Here is a 26,338-nt window from a genome sequence, read left to right as displayed (position 1 = left end):
CTCGGGCACTGGAATCTTTCGTGAAGTGAGTCCTGTCCGCCTTGACCGCACGTTTCAGCTGCTCTTAATTGTTCTTTGAGACAATGCTACACTCCCAGCCTGCCTGACTGCAAGTCACTGACACGTTTGGCACGGGCAGGATGGCAGGCTGGCCTTGACCTGGCAGCATGACATGAACGATGGGTTGGGTCTGGGCAGTCTCCATGCTGGCTGGGAGCAGTGAGCTGAAACCAGGACACTGCCAGCTTTGCAGCAGCTGGGAACTGATACAGCGCTGGCATTGAGACAATAAACACTTCCCATTTACAGAGAGTTCATGTCAGTGCAACTCGTTTCTTACAGCAGCCCTAGTTCCCTGCTTGGGCAGCTGTCAGGAATTAGGTGGAGGAAGATGGCCAATATATTCAAGTGCTTAAAGGCAGGAAGAGAAGTGAGGCCCTCACATCCATCTATTGTAAAGTTGCCACTTTAGCATCCTGAGCCCATGGGTGTTAAATGGGCCATGCTTAGCTGAGTCATGGAAAAGGGCAAAAACAAGCACAGGGGGCCTTGTCCCAGCTGGGGTGCCCTTGGGACTTGCAGAAACAACTGCAAATCCTTCACAGCCACTCATTCCTCCTCCCCCATTATTAAGGGCTTGTTTCCTACAGTTACCTGCCTCTTACCATAGTTCAGTGCTCTCTGGCACTCACTTGTCCAGCCTGGCATTAAATTGAGCATTAGGTGGATCAATAAAGTGCTAGTAAATCGTATTGCTGATGTGCATTGAAGGGGTTGAGGGTCATTTGCTTCCTCAAAGGCATAGGTGTGGAATATGATTGACAGTTGATTCAACCAAGCAAGACACACCTCAGCAAGCGTGTTTGCAGGGACTGGGAACACCTCAGCTACTTTCACGAGGCATGATTTAGCACAAAGACCTTGAATTATCCTTTGCCATCTTAAACCTGAGAAGAAAGGAACATAAAATACAGACCCAAAGAGTGTCCGTTTCTGCTTGCTGCCTGTCCATGTGAAGCGTTTCAGTTCCTCTGGAGCCAGCACCATCCCACTGTCTGCTTGATAATCCTTGAAGAAAAAAGAAAGATGCAGTCCTGTTAGGTGTTAACTGTATTTTACAGAGGACTCAGTTCCTCTTTGGTCTGATTTCCAGCATCCTTCTGGTCATGGATACTCCGGTAGCTCTAGGAGACAGCAGCTCTGTACTGCTGGAGGTGCTGCAGTGCACAGGTATTTAATGGTGCCTTTCCAAACCACCCATGCCTTGGGATGCATATGTTAATGCATAATGTTAATGTTAATGCAGATGCAGAGTGCTAGAAGAAAAGCATCTACACACAGTGTGAGGTTCTGGCCGGCCACCAGTTCAACCCTGCAAGGACCACTGTGCCTTTCTCACCTCCTGCTGCTTGCTGCATTCAACTGGCTCACTGAAAGCTTGCCCCATCCTCTCACCCATGCCCACCCACACCAGGGTTGGGTGTGTGTCCCATTGTTAGACATGGTTCCAGCTAGTCCTTCTGATAACAGGACTTGTTCCTACCAGGGCCCTCTGATGGAAAAGTGACTCACGATTCTCCTTTGTGCACTACTATTCAGATGAAAGTGCAAATCCAAGGGATTTTTTTGTGTTTCTCCCACACCAGTGGGCTTCAGGTGGGACTCTGGTAGCTATACTGTGCAGACCTACTGGAACTGACCACTTCTTATCAGGGAAGGAGTGTTTGCAGCCCATGGCATAGCCAGCAAGGATCTCTGACCCCAGTTTGTAGGACAGTGGGATAACCTCTTGTTGCAAGCACAGCTAATCCTGCACCTCGTATCAGAGCTGACAAAGCAGTAACCCCCTGTCTTGACTATCCCTCTCTAAATCTGTCACATAAATAAAAAGAAATGCATGGCAAACCATTTGGCCCAGGAGTCACTTACGTTAAATACAAGTGTTTCCTTGATGGGAAGCTCTTCAAATGTCTTTATGCGCTGGGGGGGGTTTATTTTGAAAGTGTTTATGTATCTGTTCAACAAGAGAAGCAGGACAATTTTTGGTGAGAGTGTGAAGTGCACGAGCAGGAAGTGTTGGGTATTTCTCTGTTTCTTTAGGCAGTTCCCAACTGTCATCGAGGTAGGTCATATAAAAAGAACTTGTTAACCAGACCCCACCCAAATCTCACTCCCCAGTCCTGGGGTACACACAGCTGTCCCTCTCACAGTGCCTGAACCCTGTGACCTGCAGGTCCCCTTGGACAGGGGCACTCCAAAGACCCACAGCAGTGGGTGACTTGGCAACTGGTGGGACACTCATGCCACTTAGGGGCTGTCACTGTTTTCTCCCATCCAGGTCCAAAGCAGGCTGTGCAGCAAGCTACCACCCCCAGCAAAGAAACCCAGTCTTAATCTTGCTTATCTCACCTGATGTTTTCAGTGCTTCCACAACTTGAGCTTGTAACAGGAAAATTTTCATTGCACAAAGGACCAGATGCAGGGGGAGACCCACTTTCTGTTGTAAATATTGTGCTGAGGGGTATGTAGTCTTTGCCGTCCTAAAGGCGAACAAGAAAGGAAAGCATTATTCCTGGGTCCACGTGGCCAGTCGCCCCTGTCTCAGTGACAGCACGTGGTTGTGACATTAATACCTGCTGGACATTTGCTTGCAGCAGGTCACCCAGCTTTTTCACCAGCTCAGAGAACCGTGGCCTGTCATTGGGATTGTTCTGCCAGCAGTCCAGCATTATTTGGTAACTGTGAGGACAACAGCAAAGTGAGCACATGGTGGGGTTACAGCTCAGTTTGATCCAAGGCAGCACAGTCTTTGACAGCTTGTCATCGATAGACAGATACAGATGATAACTCCTCAACCTGCTTGGTTTTACAAAGATTCTCTCTAACACCATCGAGGCCTCTTCCTAAAAGTAAAATAGTAAACTTTCCACAAAAAAAGAAAACTGTCCTGCAACACCCTGGAAAACCACATCAAAAGGATAATTCAGCCAACCAGTCATACTTCCTTTTTTTCATTCCTAATTAAGCATTAAACCTTTGTATTAAGCGTCTATGAAGTGGCAATGTTTAGGTTAAGGTATCCTAAAGGCATCCTAAGATGACTTATATGGATGTGTCACTTCCTTGTATTAGTTGAGCTGAGCTTTCCTTCCTGCAATAAAATATGTGGAAGAGAGAAAAAAAAAAAGCTCTTATCTACAGTCACTGGGATAATAAAATTAGTCAATGGGCAGTACTCCCAGATAGGTATGGCTGTCTCGCATCCTTTTCTTCTGCCAGAACTATTTTTTGGTAAGTGTTGCTATTTAGAGTCATGACATAGCACTGGGGAAGGCACTGCGGCACCCACACGTACTTGATTTTGCCTCCAGAGATAAAATACCCTGGACATGTTCGTGGTCCTCAATGATTTGTGTCACAGGGTGCATGTTCAGTGTGCTGCATGTGCCTCCCCTGGCAAGGTGCTCTGTCCTGACCCACCTGGGTCTCCAGAAAGATGTTGGCCATGCAGCAGCAGCTTGAGACTGCACCTGAAGGCCGGGGAGCAGGGAGCGACAGCTGATGTGGCGGTGGAAGGACTCAGACAACCCGGGCGGGGAGGCTGCAGGTCCCCGTCACCTTCCTCTGCCATCAGACATCGTGTGCAGGAAAGGGTGGGCCCTCCTTACCCGAGTGATTGCGAGGAAGCCTCTGCTGTCACTTCCTAAGACAGTGTTAATAATGCCACATTCCTCCAGCACTTATCTGTGTGCATGTCAGTAAATGTTAAACCTCGTGAGGAATGAATGACCTTTCTCCTCCCCCTCCTCCTCCTCCTTGCTCAGCTCCCCTCAGAGCCCAGCCCTGGTGTTGCACTGGGCTCGGGTCTGTGTTGCTCCCTACCCTCTCCTACTCTATGGGAGAGCCAGGGACCAGGGTGGGGGGTGCACAAGAAGGTACCAATGCAGGATTGGGTCGTTTTTCCTTAGGCTGGCACAGAGTGCTTTTACAGAGACTGGAACATCATCTGCAGGGCAGCCCAGGAGGGCAGTGGTACAGAAGGCAAGCAAAGGCATCTTACATCTCCTCAGTCGCTTGCTCCGGGGCTCGCATCCTTGTGCCTTCCTTCAGCCTGCTGCAGAAATCCTCGTCTATTTGGACTCCAGGGTAAGGAGAGGCACCTGCAGGTGGCATTCGGAGAATAGATACGTGCCTTGAGTACCTGTGACCTAGCTGTGGCCCTATGCATCTCCCTCAAACACTTGGGGTGTGCAGCATCAGGTTGCAGAGCTGGGGGTCAGGGGGAGACCCCCCTGCAGGGTCTGGCCCTGCCAGCTGCCACAGGCAGGGAATTACTGCTGATCATGCTCCAAGCCCCAGTCTTTGGAGGGGGGGCAAGATCAAGACCACAACTATTGGTGGGGCTTTCCTGGCCTGAACAGAAAAAAATACACATGAATTTGATTTGAGCACTATCCCTTGAAAAGCCAAGTCTAATCTCTCTGTTGGTTTGTACTATTCCAAATTCTAGTGAGCACAATATTAACGAACCCCAAATGCTCAAAATTACCTTGACAAAAATGAAATCATTGTTTTAGATCAGATCACAGTACATTTGCACTGTTTTTCTGTTTTCTGTGTTTTTCAGATGCAGCCTGATTGTATTGTTAGTCTTTTTTTTTTTCTGTAGACAAAAAAAATCAGGAAAAGGGAAAATGAAAGGAAAAAAAAAAAGACCTTTCATAGAGTCAGAGAGTTACCAGGTTCAAGGAGCTGGTGCTTTTAGAAAAAAATAGCAGGTATTATGAGGCTGACCATAAAATCACAAGAGTTGGCAGGCTGACCAACAACACGTATTTAAACTAATAAATGATTGATTGTCCTGAGAATTGTATAGTATTGTTTCCTCTGCTTTTCGCCTCTTTTGTCAGCCTCTGTGTTGAACTCAATTAAGATTCTTCTATTCTGATGGTCATTGTTGTTCCACTCAGTGTACATCTTGTATCCTGCCTTTTCCACATGAAAGAAAGGGGAAAAAAAAGGCTTCACTGGGTTTTAATTTCAGATTGCATGCTCTAGTTCCTCCTGCAGCATCCGTGCAGATGCTTTTCGCCTGCTGTGTCAGTAGCCTGGGTGAGGGGTTGCTGGATCCCTCCTGCGCTGGGGGGACCTCCTGGGCTCGGGCTGGAAATGGAGGTGACAGAATCTGAGACATGCAAACTGTGGGTTTGGCACCCTTGCTCCCACAAGAGGAGTAAGAAGCTTTTGGGAGAGCACCCAGCTCATGGCACTCGGTGTCTTCAATGCTGTCTGTGGCACAGGAGGTGGTGCCTTGGTCTTGGGCAGTTGATGACCCAGGATAACAGCTGTGTGTTATCCCACAGGGTTCCACATTCCATTAAAATGCTTTAAAAATTGCCCTGTTTTCCTGGCTTGTGCCGTCAGTCAAAGCATTGTGACTGCTCTGGTTGTGCTGCTCTGCATCCTCTACCTAAGGTTTCTACAGGCAAAAGAGGGAAGCTTAGGTTTTGCCCATGGCAGAAGCAGGTGGTAAAGTTCTCAGCTGTGCTATCTGCTAAGGCTTTCAGCTTGGCAAATGAGCTTTCAGTGCTCTTACAACCACCAAAATTTCTAGTTCACAGGGGCTCGATAATCCCTCTGCCTCTACCCACACACCTCACTTCTGACTGATTTAGGTCTTTCTGAAACACCTAGCAAAAGATCATTGAAGGTAATGGATGTTTTCCCCAAGCTGCAGTCCCCACTACTGTCAAGCTCCTGGGATGCAGAGTTAACATACCCAAGGAAAATATCTCCCACAGCAAGACCCCGTAGGACCACACGTCGCTTTTTGTATTGTAGATTTTATCAAATATGGATTCAGGAGCCATCCACTTGAGAGGAAGTCGAGCCTGGAGTAAAAGGGACAAATCTGACTTTTTCAAAGCCCAAAAGATTTTAATCGTAGATGTATCAGCTATATATTGTTATGTAAATAATTACCATTCAAGCAGGAACCTGTGGGATTTCCTTACAGGCAGTCAAGATAAACCCACACTCATTCATACACTTAACAAATTGTTGGAGTAAAAGGCTGTTTTTAAAAAACCTGTGGCACAAAACACCAGACATTGGAAACTCATGACCAGGCCTTTTCCTTACAGGGATGTGGGGGTATGTAGGAGCAGAAGTCTCTTGCCAGCATGACAGAGATAGGGCAGAAAACCCTGCATCCGAGCACCAACCATGCTGTAATGCTGCTGGAGATATTCTTGGGGAACACACCTTCTTTTGGAGGGACTGGTTTCCTTGAAGGAAGTTTACAGAGTAAAGGGGTTTTGGTGTGCCAGCCAAGAAATGTCTAAAAAATAAAGTATTAGCAGGGCAAAGCTGTGAAGCAGTTAGCATGTCTAAGCCTTATGCCTGAGGATAGAAATGCTTCCCAGACCCACAACACATCTGGATAGCTCATCTTCACATAAAAACCATGACAGCTTTTGAGGTCTTAAATTCGGGAAGTGTGAACGTCTACAGAACATTTTGGTGGACAGTGTGAAATGACATGTTATAAACGTTGGGGTAAATAAACAGCATCTTGACTTACATCTCCTTTTCTCACATAATCAGGATTCTTATAAATATCTCTTGCGAGGCCAAAATCACAGATCTTCACAACATTGTTCTCAGATAAAAGGATGTTTCTGGCTGCCAGGTCACGATGAATGCACTATAATAAAACAGTGTGACAATCAAACTGCATTTCCTTATTCCTGCCCACAAATTTCCTGTCTCCCATATCCTTTAAATATTGTATTATTATTATTGATAAATTAAATTTTTTTAGGGAAGTTGCCTGTAGTTTACATGAAGTTACTGTGAAGAGTGGTAATTATTAAAAAAAAAAAAAAAATTACTAAATCCAGAAAGTGACAAGTTTTTAAGCCCTTTGATATTTGCAGGGAAAGAGCTGAATCATTTGGAGCTCCCTAATATATGTTGAAATTAAGGAAAAACCTACCACACCCGAAAGATCTTCCCCAAATGAATGAGCTTGACCCACTGGCTTCAGTCATGATCCTGTGTTTATGGACTATGGATACTTGGATAAACACAGTTATATTTATAATGCCAAGAGGAAAACGGCTCTTCCTTTGGGACCTCTCCCAAGGAAGGTGTCACTACAATGTAGACATGATTTCACCTCTGAATCCTGTCCTACAGTGAAAAACCCTCCGTGCAAAACTCACCTTTCTGGAGGAGAGGAACTCCATGCCTCTGGCCACCTGAAAGCTGTAAGAGATCAGGTCCTCCATAGTGAGGGGCAACTTGTACAGATCATCAGCATCTGCAGAAGTGGAAAGCAGGGTTTGTTACAAAGATGCCTCACAGGCACTTGTTTCCCCCCTTTCTTACAGACCCCATTATTCCCATAAATTCAGTCTTCAGTCTTCATGGAGGGTTGTTTGAAGGTCAACCCACTGTCATTGGAAACAAAAATAGTGCTTGCTTTACACCCCGTGCTTTGGACACTGCTGTGTTTTCCCCAAAGATAAGGAGCAGTCAGAAGAAACAATCACACATTTTCCTGTCAGATTTTAGTAACCCTGGAAATAATCTTTTTTTAAATCTTCTACCCTCTGGACATGACCCTCTGAGCGTCTCCCACGGATGTTTATTAGGGTGATAAATGAGGAAAAAAATTTCAGGGATTCACAGTATGTTGTAAAAATATCACAGTCCGTGTAGGGACAGGAAGGAATTAATACCTACCCTCCTCGTCCTCCTCCACATCACTCAGACTTTTATCTTCCTGGAACCCAGAGCTCGCGAAGCTCTCGCTGCTGGTGACACTGGCCAGCCTTTGTTTCTTGCTTTCCACTGGCTCAATATCCTTTTTCTCTTTCATTGGCTCTCCCTGCAGAGTGGAGTCCTTCAAACAAACAGAGGAGAAGAGGTGCTGCATCAGAGCAGCAGAGGGGGTGGGAAAGGAACCAAGTCACACTGCAGTCGCCTTTCTGCTGGGCTGGTGGTCTGTGGCGTGGGTGGTCACATCTCTCACGGGCGGGGGTGTCCAGTGCCACTGTGTCGGGCAGGGGCTGGTGGCAGGGCTGTGCTCTGCCATGGTTCTCATCCCCAGAGGGCAGAAACATGGTGGCTTGGGAGCACCAGAGCATGATCTTGCACCAGGGCAATGGGCTATCTCTGCCGCAGTGAGGATTTGCAGGATGTATGGATGGACCTCTCTGCTGGGCTGTGGCTCACCTCAGCCTGAAATGAGACATCTGAAAGGGCCCATTTCTCTCCCCCAGACAGAGAAGGAGCACAAAGAAGTGGGTGGGGAAGGTTGTGCCCACCATGCAGGCATCCCAGACCTCTCAAATCCTGCCTCAAATCTCAAGCCTGTCCCAGGCTGCTTAAGACATCTGCCTCTGTGTCCCTGTGCAGGTTTGGTGTGGGCTTGTAAGCCCTTTCAGTGAGGAGCAAGGGCACTTGATGTTTGAAACAGAGCTGCTGTTGGAAGTGACTGCCTCTCTTCAGTGCCTTTATCTGATGCTTTCTTCTTATGGCCAGTGATGGGGTGGTTTAATGGGACACATGCAACACTTTGGAAAAAGCTTCCTCACTGCTACCTGTAGAGCAGCCTGGCTGCCTGGCCATACTCTTGCCCCCTCTTACCTTTCCTCTTGTCCTGTAACTGTCTCTATTCCCTGTGCATGCTGGTGCAGAGCCAAACTTCCACCTCCTTCCTGCCTGGCCAACCTTCCCAAGGGTGCCAGAGCACTAGGTAGTGCTGGGAAGGGGGTATGGGAGTGGCTCCACTCAGGATGGAGCCTGCCCAGCCATACTCCCTGCTGAGCAGAGGACTCCAACAAACACGTATAGGAGGAGCCAGCTGCTGTGTCTCATGTGGAGTACAACACAATCAGCCTTGGGAACAGAGACTCAGCAAAAGCCTTTTAGAGGGGGATATCCTCTCGAGTAGGCTCTCCCACAGAGCCCTCCTGAAAAAAACCCTGAGGTGCTGCCAAGCTTTTGGCACAGCTGAGCAGGGATTTTGAGACCTACTGTTCTGTATCCAGGCTCCTAAGCCTCATTTCAGAGCCCTGGATCCTTTGGAGGATTTTTCTGGAATAATTTGAATTTTCTGGGACATTTGGATTTAGGTTTGTAATAAGAAACATACCATGAATTTGATTCGGAGGGCTGTGGGATGTGAGGACAAGACTCTAATCTCTTTTCCTCTTGATAGCTCTTCTCCTCACACAATAATAAGATTACTTGTAAATCTCTGAATATTAGGGTGTCTTGAGACATGAGATTTAATTGTTATTATCTTGTTTGTGCTCCCAGCAGTATTGAAATCAGTGGGCAAAACCACTTCCTTTGGCATTGCTGACCTCAAGCTCACCAGGAATGGGTTCATCAGGAGCCGGGCAAGAGCATATGGGGACACTTTGGGTAGGATTCACTTCCCCTTGCTGTAGATGGCTCCAGCCAAATGAGTCACAGCAGTCTCCTTGTACAGTCAGGGAGAGAAAGGTGAATCCTTTCTTGGCACAACACCAAGTATTAATATAGGTCAGGTGAACTTCACCCAAAAGTCATTTCTCTCCTTTGGTAGAAGAAAGTCTGAGGAGACCAGCTCAGAGCTGACATCTACATTACCAACACTTAGGTCAGGAAAGATGAACCCTACCAGGACCATCTGCCTCCTCACCTTGTTAGGGCAGAAAAGATTCCTCTTGCTCTTCAGATAGTTTGATAAATTCCCATACTTGCAGTATTCAACAATCACCATCAGAGGCCCTGGGCAATTAAATAAAATTAAAAAAAAAAAAAGCATTTTGAGCAGCGTAAAGCAATAAAAGCTGGCGTCAGCTCTGAGAAAGAGTCTTTCATGCCCATAACTACAACTTGAGTCCAGAGTAACTGGCAACATGTCCAAGGGAGTAGAAGGCTGCTTCAAGGACACTGGACATTATCAAAAAAATACTGCTTCTGGAAATTAGGGCAGCACCTAATTTTTGAAAGCTGGGTCTTAAATCTGGGTCCTGAGGGACCCTCTGTTTCCTCTTCAGACAGTTCAGACTGGAGTCCCACAGCCCACACACACTTGTTGAACTAAAATAGGCGACATATCTAAAACAAACAATCTCCCATACTGGCCTTTTGATTTTCTTAGCGTAATATCATGAAAGATTTTACAACAGCTGTATTGTCATTCGTAGTTCAGGGCCAGCAGCTGATATCCCTTGTTCCCAGCCTTTCCAGATCATGTTTAACTTGAGCTTGAGCAGTGGAGTGAGTGAGATAAAGGACAGCAAGTGGCATGTTCCTAAGTTCACACTTCACATGTTAATATTAAAAGAGAGTTTAAATAGAGGAAATGTTTAATCACTTCATTAAATGACTAAAAATCGCTTTTTCTTTTCCTCTCTTTTTTTCAGCAACTACAGGATGAGCTCAAATATTAAAAGTTACTAACTTGACCTCTGGATGAAAAACAACATGGCCAACTGGCTGTTACTGGGGAATAATCCAAACCCATTTTCAGAGCACTGCAGATTTTTTTACCTCCATTTTTTGTGCAAGCTCCCAACAAATTCACAATGTTGAGATGATGACCAATGTGGATTAGGATTTTCAGCTCAGTCATTAGTGCTTTGTACTCACTTGCTGTGGCCCCTTCTGTAAATACAAAATAAATGTGAAAAGGCAAAGAACTGGTCCTGCTGAGCTTTACCACTTCTCATTACTTTCCATTGAAATAACCTCCATTACTGGATGTACTTCTTGTGTTGATGTTCTCTCTCTATTCCTCCCTGCTCAGCATCCTCTTGGTTGCAATTAAACCCATAAAAAGAGTCAGGCACTCAGCTTCCTCCCAGTAGACTCTATTATATTTAGAACTGAAAGAATTTTTTTTCACATGAATAGTTCTGACATTTCAGCCAAAAAAAATGAAAGAACAAATAAAAAGGGATTTCAAGATTATAATTAACACTATCTAGAACTGTTTGCATCTGACATGACTTTAGCTAAGGGTTATATTCTAGCCTGAACTAATCAACATCTTAAGGGGTCAGTGGCAAGAACAAAGTATTTCCAGAAGCTGATGCAGCCATCAAGTTTAGCCATCTGTATAAGGAAAAGATGAACTACCCCTTGGTGATGCCTGTCTGGTTCTGTTCATTATACAGGAAGCCTGGAGATAGACCAGGGAAGTAAATATTCATTGGTTAAAGTGAGCTGACTGCATCTCACCCTTACCAGTCATGACCAATAATAATAGTAATGATGCAAGAAGTCCCTCAAACAAATCCGAAACGTTCTATTTAGTGTTGAGTGAAACCTTTAATTTCCCCTGAGAAAAGTTTTTCCTGCAGAATTTAATTTCTTTAAGAAAACAAGAAAAAAACCATATTGCTTTGTGTAGGCCCAAAAGGAGTTTTTCAGTTTAGTGACACCAAGAACAGCCTTGCAGAAAAACCCCTAGAGCTGGGTCTTAAAGGGCTTGGTTTCAGCATCTGAATGGAAACAGTTTGTCTTGGTGTCCCACACAAAACTTGTCTTCTACTTAGTGACCCGCTCTTGGCTCGTATGGGTGGAGAACATCCCCTCCACCTCATGGGAATTCTGGGAGGATAAAGCCTATGAATGACTGCAAAGTTCCTGGATAATCTGGTGAGGACACAAGGAAGGAGGCAGATCTCCCGCGCTTTAGGTGAGATACTGAAGATACCAACGGAAGTTCTGGTCACTGCTGGCTCTCTTCATTGTCAGCAGAGCTGAACAAGGACTCAGCTCCCTCTGTGCAGGGATCTGCCTTAGGATGGGATGAGCTGTTGTTTCTCAGCACTGCCAGTGAAGGGTATTTGAGTGGCTGACTCAGATATAAGCATCTACTCTGCACACGCACATGTGAATCCCACGAGGAGGACTTCTTGTAGCTGCTGTCTGCTCCCATTTGTTCCAGGAGCACTCGCTGCTGCCTTGGTGGCGCTGGCTGGCACAAGAAGCCTGCTGATGTACATGAAGGAACCCTGAACCTGGCAGACCACTCCAAGGGCTGGAATTGACACCTACACATCTCCTGATAAATGATAAGTAAGCGTATGTGAAACTAGGAGCCACTGGCTAAGATGGGTTTATTCAAACCGTGCCTGAACAGAGTCAGCCGAGAGCATCGGGGATCCAAGCCATACTGGCAGAATAGGGGATGTGTCCTGGCAGAGAGACAGCACCAGAAAGGATTAAGGGATTAAGGCAGATAAGCAGTGCAGCATAAACTCCTGGGGCAATGCAAAAAAAAAAATCCTGCTATGATCCTTACACATTTAAAGAAGGGAAAGCTAAATACATATGAAGGGATGCCACCAGGACTCTGGGTTGGGGAATTCAATCACAGCTGCTGCAGGCTATGACTGAACATCATCCTGCTTGCTAACATCCCAAGCACCCTCTTCAAATTAACAAGGGAGTTTTGTCCTTTCTGCTCCAATGAGAAAGGTGGCAGTGAATAGCTGGGGGATGATTTTACTTTCAGATGAGCACTGGTGTATGAACAGTGCTGGCAAATCCATTGCACAACCTGGCTGTCAGCATCCTAAGCACTGTGTGATGAGCCTGCAGGCAGTTCAGAGGGGACACACCTGCACAGCACCACCAAGATTTAAACTGCTCAATGTGTTTAGCTTAATGAAAGGGCCTTCATGAAGAAAAATCATTATTTAATCTAATGGAAAGGGTTAGAAGGAGATGCAGAAGTCAAACGTATGCAAATTAGACATAAAGCATCCATTTTTAACAGTAAGATGATTATTCTTTGGAGCTAATGACCAAGGAAAATATGAAAGCTTCCATCCAAGTGTCTTCATATCAAGGTGGATACCTTATGCTTCGGCTAAATTTAATTTACAGCATTCAGTATAGTATGGGGTCAGTCTAGCATAATGGTATGACTTTTTACTGTGGATGCAATTTTTGTTTCATAGTTCTGCCATTTCACTCATGGTGGACCTGAAACTTGATTTGTACACATTTTGGAGGCTTCAAAGAGTTATTGTGGGAAGACTTTGCTTTTGAGACAATTGTATAAAGAATGCACCACTATATAAGGCATCATTTTTTCCAATGCAGATTTGCAGCAAGATACCTTTCAGCATTTTCACAGCAACTATTCTGCATGTTGGTGATTTCCTGATTCCAAAGGCAGATGCTTGTACCACCTTTCCGAAAGCTCCGTGTCCAAGAGACTTTCCTGTAAAGAAAATAAAGTGGAGAGATACATCTTGGTAAAAAAAGGAATCTTGTCGGCAAATGGCTTCATAGATCATGAACTGAAAAATGTACTTTCCAATGAGTCCAATAGTTATATTTCCAACATATAGCTGGTTTAGGGTTTTTGGTTTGTTGGGGTTTTCTTGAAAATAAGCAGTCAAATTAGAAGACAGAGTCCTCAGAGGGAGGAAGTGATAGGAGTGAAAATGTCACTGAATGAATTAACCATTCAGTGGAGGTACACTGGCTTCAAACCTGATTTTTTCAGTCTAGCTCTGCCAGAGGAACATTTTGCTCCTCTTTGCTCTGAGCACACTGCATGGTGTAGCAGCCTGTGGTGCTGCAAGTTATGTCTTCAATAACACAGACCCTCTGCCCCTTTGACAATGTGTTCACATGGACAGGTCTGGCTGCCTCTGCCCTTCTACAGAGGCTGTCAAAGGCTTGGTCAGGGAGATTTTGTCAACATATCAGCTAGCACTAAGCTTTATTTCCAAGCAGTGATTTTTGGATGGCTTTTGTGCTTCATCAGAACCCGGGTACCAGGGTGGCTGGCAAGAGTATGGCAGCAGGATCTGCAGTGTAGAGAAGAGCAGAAAATAGCAGTCGGCTCTTTATATAAAAGCAAAGCATAACATGTGCCATGTATTTATTTCTCAGATATGCACAAGCGACATGACCATCTCCACAGGACAATTGCCTAGTCCTATGATGAACACCTGTTTGACTAGCTCTCACTTGGACATCCACCTTGTTGGTATCTGAATGAGAGATTAATCCCACTCAGATTCTTGCAAGCAGAGAAAAAGAGCTGCTGTCTGTATTAATTTAAATCAATACTGCCTTTTATATATGTATACTATATCTAAACTGTAATTCTCAGTATGTCTGTCAGTAGAAGCAAATAGCATATGTTATTAAGGCAATGGAAACATGAAGTGGAATATGCTAAGCCAAAAAAACCCCAGAAAATTATTTCCACCCTGGATGTGCAAGTGTTGTAATTATTTTACAGCAAATAAAAACCACAAAGAACTTGATCTACATGACTGAAAAGCATCAACAGGCTGACCTTGGTTTGTGAAGGGCTTAGTGTTTGCTAGAGAAATACAGATGAATCAGTGTGTGTCTAAAAACCTACTATCACCTTTTTCCGTTACTGCATATAGATTCTTCACTCAGCAGATGTATAAGGGAAGCATCATTGACTCAAGTCTCAGTTTTCTTAGTGAATTGATGTTTTTAGTCCCTAATGTTTTGACTGTTCACAGTTTCTACATGATGAACTTGCAGCTTGAGGGCCTATAAAAGCCATCGTACCTTTGTTTAATCCATAGCTTGAATCTGTTTCCAGCACTGTTAATTCACTTCCCACATTGTGATAACCTACTTAGTCACCACTTGGAAAACACATGGGCTCATAAAGCTGCAAAAAGCTGCTAACTTTTCATAAAGGAGAATGAGCACTGGAAACAGCACTTCCTTCTCTAAACGGCAGCGTGATTCAATGGGAAGCTGTAATAACACTCGTCTTTGCTGCTCTGCTATTTTTCGTACCATGCTGAATGACAGCCCAGAACAGGGCTGCTTTAACTTTCCGGCATGGAGCTCTGAACTCCCCAGTTTAGTATGCAGTTGTGGCTATGGTTGTTCGTGCAAAAGCCCCTTATGCTGACACACGAAGTAACTACAAAATTATTAAACAGAGGAATATTAAGTTGCCCAACCATCTGAGCAGTCAGCCTGCCGTAGCCTTATAGCAGCTACACTGGATATGTTTGGGGTAATGCTCAGGTATGTAATGTTGCAGCATTTAGAACCAGACCAGTGAAGCAAAATGATCTACTTAAGTTTTCCACACTTGGCTTGGATTTACTGGGCCGCTTAGAACGCATTGAAGTGAACATACACCTCGGTCAACGAGTTTTGGATGAGGTGGTTTTCATTTCAGTCCCATTTTAGCAGTGTCCTTCAAGAATGTCACTTGCTGGACTGGGGCATTAGCATAGAACACCACGCCCCATGTCTGTGTGAGGGCACAGGCTCAAAGGCGTGTTCATTTCTCAGGTTCTCTTCCATGGTTTGAGCCATCTGGGTTTTCCCCACATGTGGCTTCACGTTTTCCATTATGTTACACAGGGCAGCTGTGCACGGGCAGGAGAGTGGGAAGTGCTGCTCCAGCGCTGTGGTCCTGCAGCGCACGGGAGGGAGCGGGGCTCGGGAAGCCGGCGGCCACCACAGTGTGTGACACTGAGCTGGAGCCAGCAGCCACACTCCCCCGGGTCCTGCATCCCGGCATCGGCACTGTGTCACCTCTCCAGATTAGGAAGGTCAAGCCCAAGAGTAAGAAGTGCATGATAGCTCAGCTAACACAGTGTGTTATCACTGACCACACTGACAGTGATTTATAGCACCAGCCTTTTTCTGCCTAAAGAAGACATTTTGCTCTCAGTGAGATTAATCTATGCTGAATGTTAATTACCCTGACTTCAGTGATGCCCATACGAAATTTCCTGTAATGTCTGTACCACTTACAGATGAAGGGGGAGTCCTGTTATATAAGCATTGCATCACAGCTGTGGGCTGTGTGTATGCATGTTGGAGGAACACACAGAAAAAGAGATGTGGGCTGAAAGGAGATACTTCTTTGCAAAAGTTATAATAAATATGTGTCCTGGAGGATAAGAAGGTGGAAAGAGAAAAACAGTCGCATCAGATGCTGGAAGGGGTTGCATTTCTAAATAAAAATATTTTTTAAAAACCATAGAAGAACATTTTGTGTTTGTGAGACACTAATCCTCAGAGACTGCCAAGGTTACTCAAAGACTGAGCCAACTGCCATGTAGGCAGGACTTGCACTGAGCTAATCTAGCATACTGCACATACACAGCTTCTTCAAATCTGGTTCTCATTCATTGTCAGCATTCTTTATTTGTTTACACCAGTTCTTCCACTTTTAACTCATTCTCTGGTCATCGTTTGTCACCTCTGGACTCCAGACGCTAACCCTGCAAGGCATGGGTTTTTCCTTGGTGTTTACATTCCATTTCTGCTTGTTTCTTTCCCAGTGGTCACATTGTCTGCACATCAGGCTCTTGGTCCATCGTTGTAAGAAAATTGCCTGAAGATTGAAGTCACTCCAGCACAAGGTTCCAGCATTCCCAGAATTGTGTATGACAATTATAAATCGAGAGAAATATATTTCAGCTGTGCTTATCCACATCTGGTCACCTTGTGTCTTCTGGCAGGCAAATTAAGTGTGATCCTAACTGTGCACATTGTGTGTTAATCTAGTTCGGTCCCTGATACCCGGGGGACAGGAGGAATCTGTTACAGCTCCTAACTAAAATGCAAGGATTTTCTAGACCTTGCTGTAGGACAAATGTAATGCATGCCTGAAAGAACAAACAGCACTATAGCAACAAGGCTGAGCTTATCACTGATATTTTAGTGTTGACCTTCTTGCTAAAATCTGTGTGGTTTCTGGAGGGATTCATCATCTTCAAAATACGGTCCCTTCCCTTCCCTTCCCTTCCCTTCCCTTCCCTTCCCTTCCCATCAGCCGCACACTAGGCTTAATAAGGAATGGTCCCAAACTCATGCCTTTTGCTGGGAGATCTACAGGGGAGCTGGCTGTAGGTTTAACATTTTCAAGGATATTTATTTATTTATGTGTGGATTTACGTGTCACATTCTTGCACTTTATGGTGCAACAACAAGAATATTTATAAAACTGAAGCACAGAGAGAAAACAAGGAGATTGTGCTGGAGAAAGAAGAAAAGGGAGAAACAGGAAGGGGTGCAGGATGGATTTTGAGGACCCATTTCTGCACAGGCATTTTTCCAAGTTTACAGGTTGAAGAAAGAGAGGAAAACCATAGAATCATATAATATCCTGAGTTGGAAGGGACCTACAAGGATCATCCTTGTGGATGATCCTGGCCCTGCACAGGACAACTCCAAGCAGCACACCATGTGCCTGTGAGTGTTGTCTAAATGCTTCTTGAACTCTGTGAGGCTGATGCTGTGACCACTTTCCTGGGGAGCCTGTTCCAGTGCTCAACCACCCTCTGGGTGAAGAACCTTTCCCTACTACCCAGTCTAAACCTCTCCTGACACAGTTTCAGGCCATTCCCTCGGGTCCTGTCACTGGTCACCACAGAGCAGAGTTCAGTGCCTGCCCCTCCTCTCCCCCTCACAAGGAAGTTGTAACTGCAATGAGTTCCTCCAGGCTGAACAGACCAAGTGACCTCATTTGCTCCTCATACAGCTTTCCCTCCAGACCCTTCATCATTATTATAGTGAATCACCAAAATTACAGTAAATGCCAAAGATCAGGCTCCTGAGTCTAGAGAGAGAAACATGGAAGTTGGCAGCCTGATTTGGAATTCTTTGGTTGCCTTGTTTGTGTCATGTTTTAAGTAAATCAGTTTCCAAAATAGAATGCATCACTCTTGTCTATATTCTCCTTCTGTGGCCAGGGGGCCAACTTAATGGATGAGGAAAAGGCCATGGATGTTGTCTACCTGGACCTTAGTAAAGCCTTTGCCACTGTCTCCCACAGCTTTTTCCTGGAGTGAACAGGTAGATTATTCATGGCTGGACTTCATCTTTAGGGTCTTTTCCAACCTAAATGGTCCTGTGGTTCCACTTTCATTTTCCCACATGGAGTCAAAATATACATGTGAAAAGTCAAGTAGATGTGGTCGGTCAGTCCTAAAGGCTGTAATTCATTCACAGATCAATGCTCTCAGTGTGGAATAGGTCACACCAAACCTGGCAGTGCCTAGAACACACCCAGCTCCCCTTTACCCACAGTTACAGGTACATCTTATTCAATCCATGCACACACTACACAAACTGTTCCAATATTACCTAGTTTAAGCCTTTCTCTTGCAATTTCCCACTTGCTGGCATCATAAGGTAGACGTTCACATTGCTCATCTAAGGGGACTTCATCGGGATCCATTATGATTGACAGGTAATGGTTGGTCTTCAATTCAGAGGAATAAGGCTAGAAAACAAAGAATAATGCAAAATGAAAAAGAGGATAAGGTTATCTGTCAGCATCTTCTTGTTTGGATCAAGGGCTCCAAGTTCATTCTGTTCACAAAGCTGCGTGTTTTCACTGCACAGTGGATGGTTTGGTTAAGCTCCCTTTGGCTTTTCTATATATCGCAAGAGTTTTTATATAAAAGAAACTCCTTCCTTTAGCTTTCCTCCCATGTGACATACCAGTTTCTTCAGTGAAATCCATGTGGGTCTGTATTAACACATGGTGTTAGGACACAGGCCCCCTGCACAATCAGGAGAAATATTTTCAGCAAGTGACTAAACATTGCTGATAAGAATAACTTTCCTTCATGATTGTGCAAAGCAAGAAGGGGCCACATGCAACAGATGGAGTTCTACTGCCAGGGTTTATTTGTTCCATATATCCCACAAAGATGGGTCATATGTGGTTAGAAGTTGTGCAAGACTACTTGTCAGGACACTGGACATTATGCACTTCAGAAACTGCTGACAGATTTTCAGGATTTTTTTATTTCTTTGGTATCATTTCTGAAAAATTTACTCAAATCATTTGAGTCTGGAGGAATTTATAAACAGCTGGACTCAAACACGTAATTTAAACCATAAAATTTCAAGTTAATTTGCCAGTTTAGTTTCTCCTGAGCAACTGGATTATTCACTTCACATAAGAAATATAAGAAAAGATGAACCTGATCTGAAATTTTCCTGCAGTTCATCCATTTTGAAATACAGGTTCCTTCAAAGAGCATCAAGACTGCCATTCTAATCCACTGGACTTTTCTTGACACGGGAGTACTTCTATTTCTATAGAGAAGGTCTAGTGTTTGCCATAATTTCCTGGCTATTGGTTGGAATTTATGGGAAATCTGCAGAACTGAACCTGAAGGTGTTGTTTTTCCTAAACTTGTGGAAGTAGCGCCTGGGCCCAGACATACAGATATGACAAACTTACAGATATAACCACATACTCTCTTTCTATTGTTTGCTTTAACTGCCTCCTATGACTTTCAACTTCTCTCCTCTACAGCTTGGAAATATGTCCCTAATACCTGCATTTCCAGGTATGTTTTTTTGAGAAGGATATTACTAGCTGTGCATGCCTTGATTACAAACAGAACTAAACTAAAATGACAGTAATTAACAACTGCTGTTCTAGTTGCTTTTCACCCTCCCCAAAGCCATAAATTTTGTCCCAAGAAGGACTGCACTGATACTTGGGGAAAAGTCAGGAGGCTTAAAACCTGGCTCCAAACCATTCACTAAGTCTGAAAAGGGCATGGATAAGTGGGATATGGGTAGAAACAGAAACTTGTGTGGTGCTCCAGAAAGGGCATTTCTAGTTAGAGCTGTGTGTACCAGACTGCTCCTACCCATCACATCAGAAGAGCCTTTTAAGTGGACCCGTCCCAGAAAAAGCAATAGGGGAGTGGAAAATTCAGACATTTTCCCACAGCTCTTTCTTCACATGCACTCAATATCAAATTTTTGGCACAATTAGAGATTTGAAGCAACATTTTCAATGATAAAACATTGTTAAGGATATAATCTGTCCCTGTGTGTATCACAGAGATGCTTTAAGAAAATGCTTTTGGAGAACATATATTTTTTTTTCTGTTGTGGCCACATAATTTTTGCATAAAATTTAATTCAGAGCTAATTCCAGACATAAATCTTTGAGAGTAAGGGTTTATAAGAGAAACACAGAGAAGACCATAAACATTGACTAGCACTAGCTGGAAAGGCTCATCTGGAAAGGAGCCTTGACACATCATTTAGTTAAAGTTGCTTGTTCTACAGCAATGATGATGTTTTTATTATCTTTTAACAATCTAACAAGTTTTGGTCTCATAAAAAATAAACGAAAAAGATCTGCAGCCCCTTGCTACACTTAAAGCTCACTTTTTCCCAAGATTTGCAGTCATGCTATAACTTGCTTCATCGTTGCTGTTGAGCATTCAGAACTGGTCCCACTTGCCTTGTAATTTCTCTTACAGCTATGAAGTTTCTCCACAGCTTCAGCTGACCTTTGCTTTCCTTTTCCCCCAAACTCCCACACATTTCTCCTCACTAAGGCTTGCAGCAGTAGGAATGCAGGCAGAGTGACTGCTGCCATACCACCCTGATTTGGAGGTCTAGTGCTGCTTTCCCATCAGTCAATAAATGTCCTCAGAACCCAACCTAAGATACCGGCAGGCCTTAATGCAGGTTGAGATAAAATGGTGCTCCAGGCTGCAGTGGACCTTTAGTGAGCATCATTCAGCCAGCTGGGACATGCTCAGCTGTGGTGGCTGTGAGCAGATCCCTGTGGTGCTGCTCTGTGATACCCCTGGGCTGGTGGTGCTGTGGGAGTGAGGACGGGGGGGGGGCACGCAGCCATTTATCAGCTCATGTCTTGCAGTGCCCCAGTACCTTCCCTCAAATCCATCTGCTCCTACAGGTTACACTGAGGTCTTCCTGCAGGGCTGAGGAGTTGTATTTTCTGCTTGGGAAAGCTGCTGTGGTTTAACCTGCGCACACCATACAATGCAGACAGGGTGCTGTCAGCAAAAAGGGGTTTTAGACAATCACAGTCAGCCTCGGACAAGAAGGAGGGTCAGCTGCAGGGGCAGTTAAATTCATCATGATGATACAGGATCACCTGCTTTTGAAGCTGCACCATCAAAACTCCTTCAGTAAAATATTACTTTGGAAGTGATGTAATCATACCAGACACTGTGCAAACCGGACCCCAGCACATTCTGTGAAGATCTGTCATTCCCACTCACTCAGATCTTCAAAGACATTAAGATGCCAAACCCCCACAGTTTTTATAAGGGAATGAGGATGCCTTGGGTGTGAGTCAGGCACCCAAATTCTTGTGAGCCTCAGAGCCTTGTCCCCCACCCAGGCTTTTCTTTCTGGCTTACTCATACTCAGCCTTGCAAGTCACAGTTCTCCAGCATCCATCAGCAGCCTGGTTATTGCACCAGGAACAAGGGTGAGCAGTATCAAAGAATCACAGAATCACAGGATATTCTCAGTTGAAAGGGACCCACAAGGATCATTAAAGTCCAACTCCTGGCCTTGCACGGGACAGCCCCAAGAGTCATGCCATGTGCCTGGGAGTGTTGTCCAAACACTCCTTGAGCTCTGGCAGGCTTGGTGCTGTGAAAGTGAAACACATTTTTTCTTTGGTAGACTCAGCAATCCCAGCAGCATGGGAAAAATTTTCTGATGTGAGCAAAGGGCTTCCAAAGAGACACAGGTGTCACTGCGAGATCCCTGTCTGTTCTTACCCTCTTCAGCTTGCGAATGAAGAGGGTCAGCAGGAGCCAGAACAGCGTCGCAGCCACACAGGTACAGGTCAAAGTTATCAGCTCCAGGTTTGACCTCTCTGATATGCCTGGGAAAATCAAGTGGTAAACATATTAGAAAATGACCTGCAAACCAAGGGCACTTCATGTTTTTTTTGCCATTAAAATAAAATACCAGGAAGGACCAGCTCTTTTCAATGGGGTATTAATCTCTGTTTGGACTGGCTCACAGAGCCAAAAAAAAGGTCTCCTGCAGCCTCAGGAGAGGACAAGGCTGCACAGAGGGGATGGCTCTGCTGGGCCTTTCCCACAGGCAGTACTGTGGTGTGAGAGCTGCTGCTAACGTGCAGGAGAAGCTCCTGGGAGGGCTTGTGCTGGTGTAGGCATCAGTGACTCCAAGGGCAACCCAGGGCATGTTGCAGTGCTGCTGCTTGGGTTTGCTGTCCAGGACCTGATGCCTTTCCTCATCCACTGCTCAGAGAGCTCTTCCCTGCTGTTGGCTGAGCTCTGCAGCCTGCACCTCCATCCCAGACATGCTGGAAACCCACCAGCCCTCAGCAAAACCATCGCTGGGTGGGAGCTGGGGATTCTCTTGGAGACTCATGGTGCTGCCAGCAGGAGTCCGTGAGCTCTTCTTCCCATGGCTTGGACGAATCTGTTCTGTCACCAGGGAGCTCAGCTCATACACAGCATGGTCCAGGGGTCTTGAGCCTCATTCCCACTGGGCAGAAACCCAGGGCATATGGTTGAGCACTCCCTCCAATCCACTGCTCCCCTGGCAGACTCTGTGCCCTCAGGTCTCTTGCCAGTCACAGGAGCAGCACATGGCCAGGCTCCCTGAGGGAACACGGGACCCCCTCCTTTCCCAGCAGCACCTCACAGAACCCAGATATCTGGAAGAACCAGGGACCAGATTAAGCACAGAAAGGGAAAAACAAAACCAACAACTGAAAATGAAGCAGCAAGAAAACACGAACATTAGAAATCTGGAAAGTATTAGAGCCCACTGATGGATCTTAAAAAAAGCCAGAATAAAACTCACTTCAGACTGCTATTTAGGGATTTGTAAAATAGTTTCAGAGCAGTTTGTTTTGCAAATCCTGTGATCGCATCAAAATCCCACACTCCCCACAGTATGTTTTCCATCTGATTGGTAGCAAATGCAAAAAGAACCATCATATCCTGCCTCTTGTTCTGATATACCCTCCAGAGAGGGTACATGAGAGGACAAGCAGGAGTAATTTGGAACATGATTTCACAGTATTTTGTCAACTGCACTTGCAGAGTTTTAGAGCCTGGCAGCTTGGTGTTGCTCCTGACAAATGAATAAGGTATTATTATGTCTCACTGGTGGGTTTACCTGGTAATCCAGAGGGATGTGCTGCCTGGTTTTAGGCAAGGCTACAGAGCTTTGTTCAGAGGATGTGTTCCTTAATTAGCATAATGTCTTCCCTCCCTAAAAATGATGATCAGATTTGTATTCCTGCCCCGTATCTAAGATTCCCCTGGCATGTCCATTCTGGAGCTTTGAGAATAAAGCTCATTGAGGAAAAACATGGCTGCAACTACAAATGGAGATACAATAGTCCCCAAAAATACCAACAGTGTTCTTTTTTCACAAGTATTTTTTTAAGTACTTGGTTTAGATATGGAACATAGTGATGGCACAAATAATACACCTAATGCAGCTTGCCCAGTCTCTGGCATCAGTATTCCCTTTTACATATGGATAGTCTCCTCTTGCTTCTGAACAGCGCTCCTGCAGATGGAAGATAATAGTTTCTGACATTTATTCAGCAAAACCTGGAGGGGCTGAAGGTTCATTGGTTGCCACAGCTTCATATGCAGGATATGGAAAACCCATGAGGTACAGCCAGGCCTGAGGTGGAAGGCAGCAACCATCTAACCACTTCAGTAGCTGCCCAGGAGTCAGCAAAGAGACGCAAAGGTGCTGTCTTTGAAATGTTTGGGTAAATGAAGGCAACCGGAAAGCATTTCTCCAAGCTGAGGTTGGGCTGGGTTATCAAATGCCAGACTCCTAGTCTTGCTAAAAGCCTTGAAGTCAGAGCTCTCTGAGTGTCTCTCAGGTGGATAGAAAAAGGTTTGATTTGAGGCAGAACAGACAAAAACATTCAGAAGAGGCCTTAGGATTAGCAGACTTTGGTGAGGCTGTAACCAGCACTAAATCCTTCTCTTTGCCTGGTAGACAAAGATTTCTGTCTTCCCCTTACACCCCCATCCCAGACCTTTACTCAGCAAACACCTCATTAGACAAAGACTTTTACCAGTGTGCAGCTCTGTCCCATCTGCCTGAGCGCCCCAAGCAGCAGCCCCCTTTCTCCCCCAGAGCCCCTCCAAAGCCCCCCTGCACCACCCCATGTCTGTGCAGGACTGCAGAGGGGTGATGTGGGGGCGAGTGAAGCAGTGCCACCAGCAGCATCTTCTCTTTTTCATAGCAACAGAAGCCATTAGAACCATGCAAGTATGCCAGGATGAGAGCCTGGGTTAATGTGCTGATCCCTCCAGCTACCACCTCAAGCCTTTGGCTGACATGGGCTTTCCCATTAGGATTTCAGCTCTAAACACCTAAACATTGCAGTGCAGCTCAGGTGTCAACCAGGGAAAAAGCAATGCCTGGGGCAACAATGCTAATCTGCTGCAGCTAAAGCATCCCTCACCCCTACCCCAATGGGATCTACCCTGCTTAATCCGTGTGATCTCACAATCCTAGTGCTGTAGCATCGGGATGGGTGACCGGACATCCTGAAGAATGTCCACCCTTGGAGGTCGCCATAGCTTAGCCAGGCCATTGGTGATGACCCTCGTTTGAACTGAGGTTGAACTATTGACCACCAGGGCTCCATTCCAACCCTCTCTGGTGGAATTCTGAGGTAACAGGAGTCTTAGTGTCCCCTGATGTCCACCTTCTCTCTTACAAACTTAAGTCATTACCCAGGCTGAGCTTCATTTAGTAGCTGCAGGCATTCCACTTAAACTTCATGGAGAAGTTCTTGATTACTTCAGCATGACTCAAAAGGCACAACAACGTTTTGAGATGCAAGGTCAGAAAGGTTGGTTAGGTAGGTAGGTAGGTAGGGAGGGAAGGAGATAGATAGATAGATAGATAGATAGATAGACAGACAGAAAGGAAAGGAAAGGAAAGTTGTTTAAAAGAAGTAATTTCAATAGAAGTTATTTTAAAAGCTAACACCATTTTCATAGTATCAGAATAGTTCAGTGAATACTTAATAAATGAAATGTTATCCTTTTCATCAGCAGGGTTCACATTAAGTTATCAAACGTCACCTTTAAGACAGGGCACATTGCTATATTCCTTTGCCTGTTTATGTCCATATTTCAGTGAGCACGAGCTGTAAAAGATGCTCCTTCCTTTGCCAACACATCTCCTTCAAAGCAGCACCTCTGCAATTAACTGTATCCCTGGCTCCTTCTGACAGGAGGTCTGAGGGCCCTCAGTAGGGGAGGCAGGGCATGGCTTTCATGGCAACTCTGCAAGCGGGTTGACCCCCAAAAGAAAGCTGCCCAAGAGTCTGTGTTCCCCACATGCCTATCAGCGTTTCTCTCCAGACTTTTAGGGATACAGTCCTCCCCCCACCTGCTGGGTGCTCTGGCAGCCATTTGCTGTTTCTATTCTGTCCTTGCAGATTTGCTGCCTCTTCAGTTCCTGAGCCAAGAGCAAGCAGAGAGATTGCTCTGACATGCACCCAAACGTGGCCCTTCTTCTCCTCAGACAGCCCATCAACCCCTGCTTCCAAACCAAACACAGCCTACAATTATTTAAAGACGGCCCTTTGATTCCGCCATCCATTCATCCATCTCGGACACAAAAATAACACATTGTTTTATCTGTGAGTATAAGAATGTTTTTTCAGAGGAAATAAAGACAGCAGACTGTTTCCTTCCTGACTCATTCACAAACTACTCTTCCAATCTGCTAAACGTGGCCATCGACATGAGGCGCTGCTCTATTCCCCTTGATCTGCAGCCCCACGTTCCGAGAGCCGCGGGACAGAGGCAAGGCTTTGGTGCTCACAGCAGCAGGCACAGGGCCTGTGTTTCTCAGAGACACAAGAAAGTGGCAAAGCTTAGAGAGAGCCCCACATTCAAGCCCTGATCTTGTCCCTCCAGGCTCAGGGAGGAGGTGGGAGACTGCCATTTCCTGGGAGAGGGACAGACATTCCGGAGGAGTGTAGGAATGGGTAAAAAACCTCTAGTGACATCCCTTCATGTAGTTAAAGTTAGAAAAGCATAGAAAGACATTTTCCTTGATCATAGTAGATAAGAAAAATTCTCTCTCTTTTTATCATCCAGTCTCAAAGCCATAAATTTTAATGTGGTAGTTTTCACCTCCTGCTCCCATAGCAGTCGTACAAGAACATTGCCAGTGGTCCCTCAGGACATGTAACCACTGAAGAAGCCTTCTTGGCTGCTCTCTTTCCTCTCCTCTGGACTAGGATATATGACTTCCTAGAAGCCATCTGACAGAATGCTTGTGATTGTAATGAACAGCCAAGCTTCAGTTATGTTAAAAATCAATACAATAATGAATTACATTGTCCATGAGTATGAATTAGAAGGATGATTTGGATAGCAACCGCCTGGCACAAGTTATTAATTTAGCTGTTACAGCAGCTGTAAAAACCTTAGTATTATCAAGGCACTTAGAGGGTGGTGATTCTGCCTCTCTACTCCACTCTTGTGCCCCATCTTGAGTGCTGCAGTCCTGCTCT

At 45.2% G+C, this 26,338-nt stretch overlaps 2 protein-coding genes across 3 annotated transcripts in view; one reads left to right on the top strand and one right to left on the bottom strand.

Moving 5' to 3' along the window:
* PAN3 (poly(A) specific ribonuclease subunit PAN3) overlaps positions 1 to 10,598 on the top strand; it is a 96,934-nt gene extending 86,336 nt beyond the window's left edge. The window contains exon 20 of the mRNA XM_042014181.1: positions 10,428 to 10,598. Coding sequence (XP_041870115.1) covers positions 10,428 to 10,454 — 27 coding nt within the window. The 3' untranslated portion in view covers positions 10,455 to 10,598. The remainder of the gene's footprint in view (positions 1 to 10,427) is intronic.
* The window catches only part of FLT1 (fms related receptor tyrosine kinase 1), a 109,109-nt gene that overhangs the window by 5,619 nt on the left and 77,152 nt on the right, over positions 1 to 26,338 (bottom strand). The window contains exons 16-29 of one of the 2 annotated variants that reach the window (XM_042014178.1): positions 21,570 to 21,676; positions 18,136 to 18,274; positions 13,136 to 13,240; positions 10,555 to 10,668; positions 9,698 to 9,786; positions 7,750 to 7,909; positions 7,227 to 7,324; positions 6,584 to 6,706; positions 5,780 to 5,891; positions 4,061 to 4,160; positions 2,634 to 2,739; positions 2,410 to 2,540; positions 1,930 to 2,014; positions 977 to 1,068 (exon numbers count right to left, since the gene is read on the bottom strand). In XM_042014178.1, coding sequence (XP_041870112.1) covers positions 977 to 1,068; positions 1,930 to 2,014; positions 2,410 to 2,540; positions 2,634 to 2,739; positions 4,061 to 4,160; positions 5,780 to 5,891; positions 6,584 to 6,706; positions 7,227 to 7,324; positions 7,750 to 7,909; positions 9,698 to 9,786; positions 10,555 to 10,668; positions 13,136 to 13,240; positions 18,136 to 18,274; positions 21,570 to 21,676 — 1,561 coding nt within the window. Of the gene's footprint in view, positions 1 to 976; positions 1,069 to 1,929; positions 2,015 to 2,409; positions 2,541 to 2,633; positions 2,740 to 4,060; positions 4,161 to 5,779; positions 5,892 to 6,583; positions 6,707 to 7,226; positions 7,325 to 7,749; positions 7,937 to 9,697; positions 9,787 to 10,554; positions 10,669 to 13,135; positions 13,241 to 18,135; positions 18,275 to 21,569; positions 21,677 to 26,338 lie in introns of both variants that reach the window. The other variant, XM_042014177.1, reaches the window with a different exon arrangement.

The sequence above is a fragment of the Corvus kubaryi genome, unplaced genomic scaffold (assembly GCF_017639235.1).
Source record: "Corvus kubaryi isolate FWS band 111438036 unplaced genomic scaffold, C.kubaryi_AGA036_p1.0 split1-65, whole genome shotgun sequence".
Lineage (NCBI taxonomy): Eukaryota > Metazoa > Chordata > Aves > Passeriformes > Corvidae > Corvus > Corvus kubaryi.
Note: the sequence above shows the minus strand (reverse complement) of the source record. Positions and strands in the feature narration are given on the sequence as shown.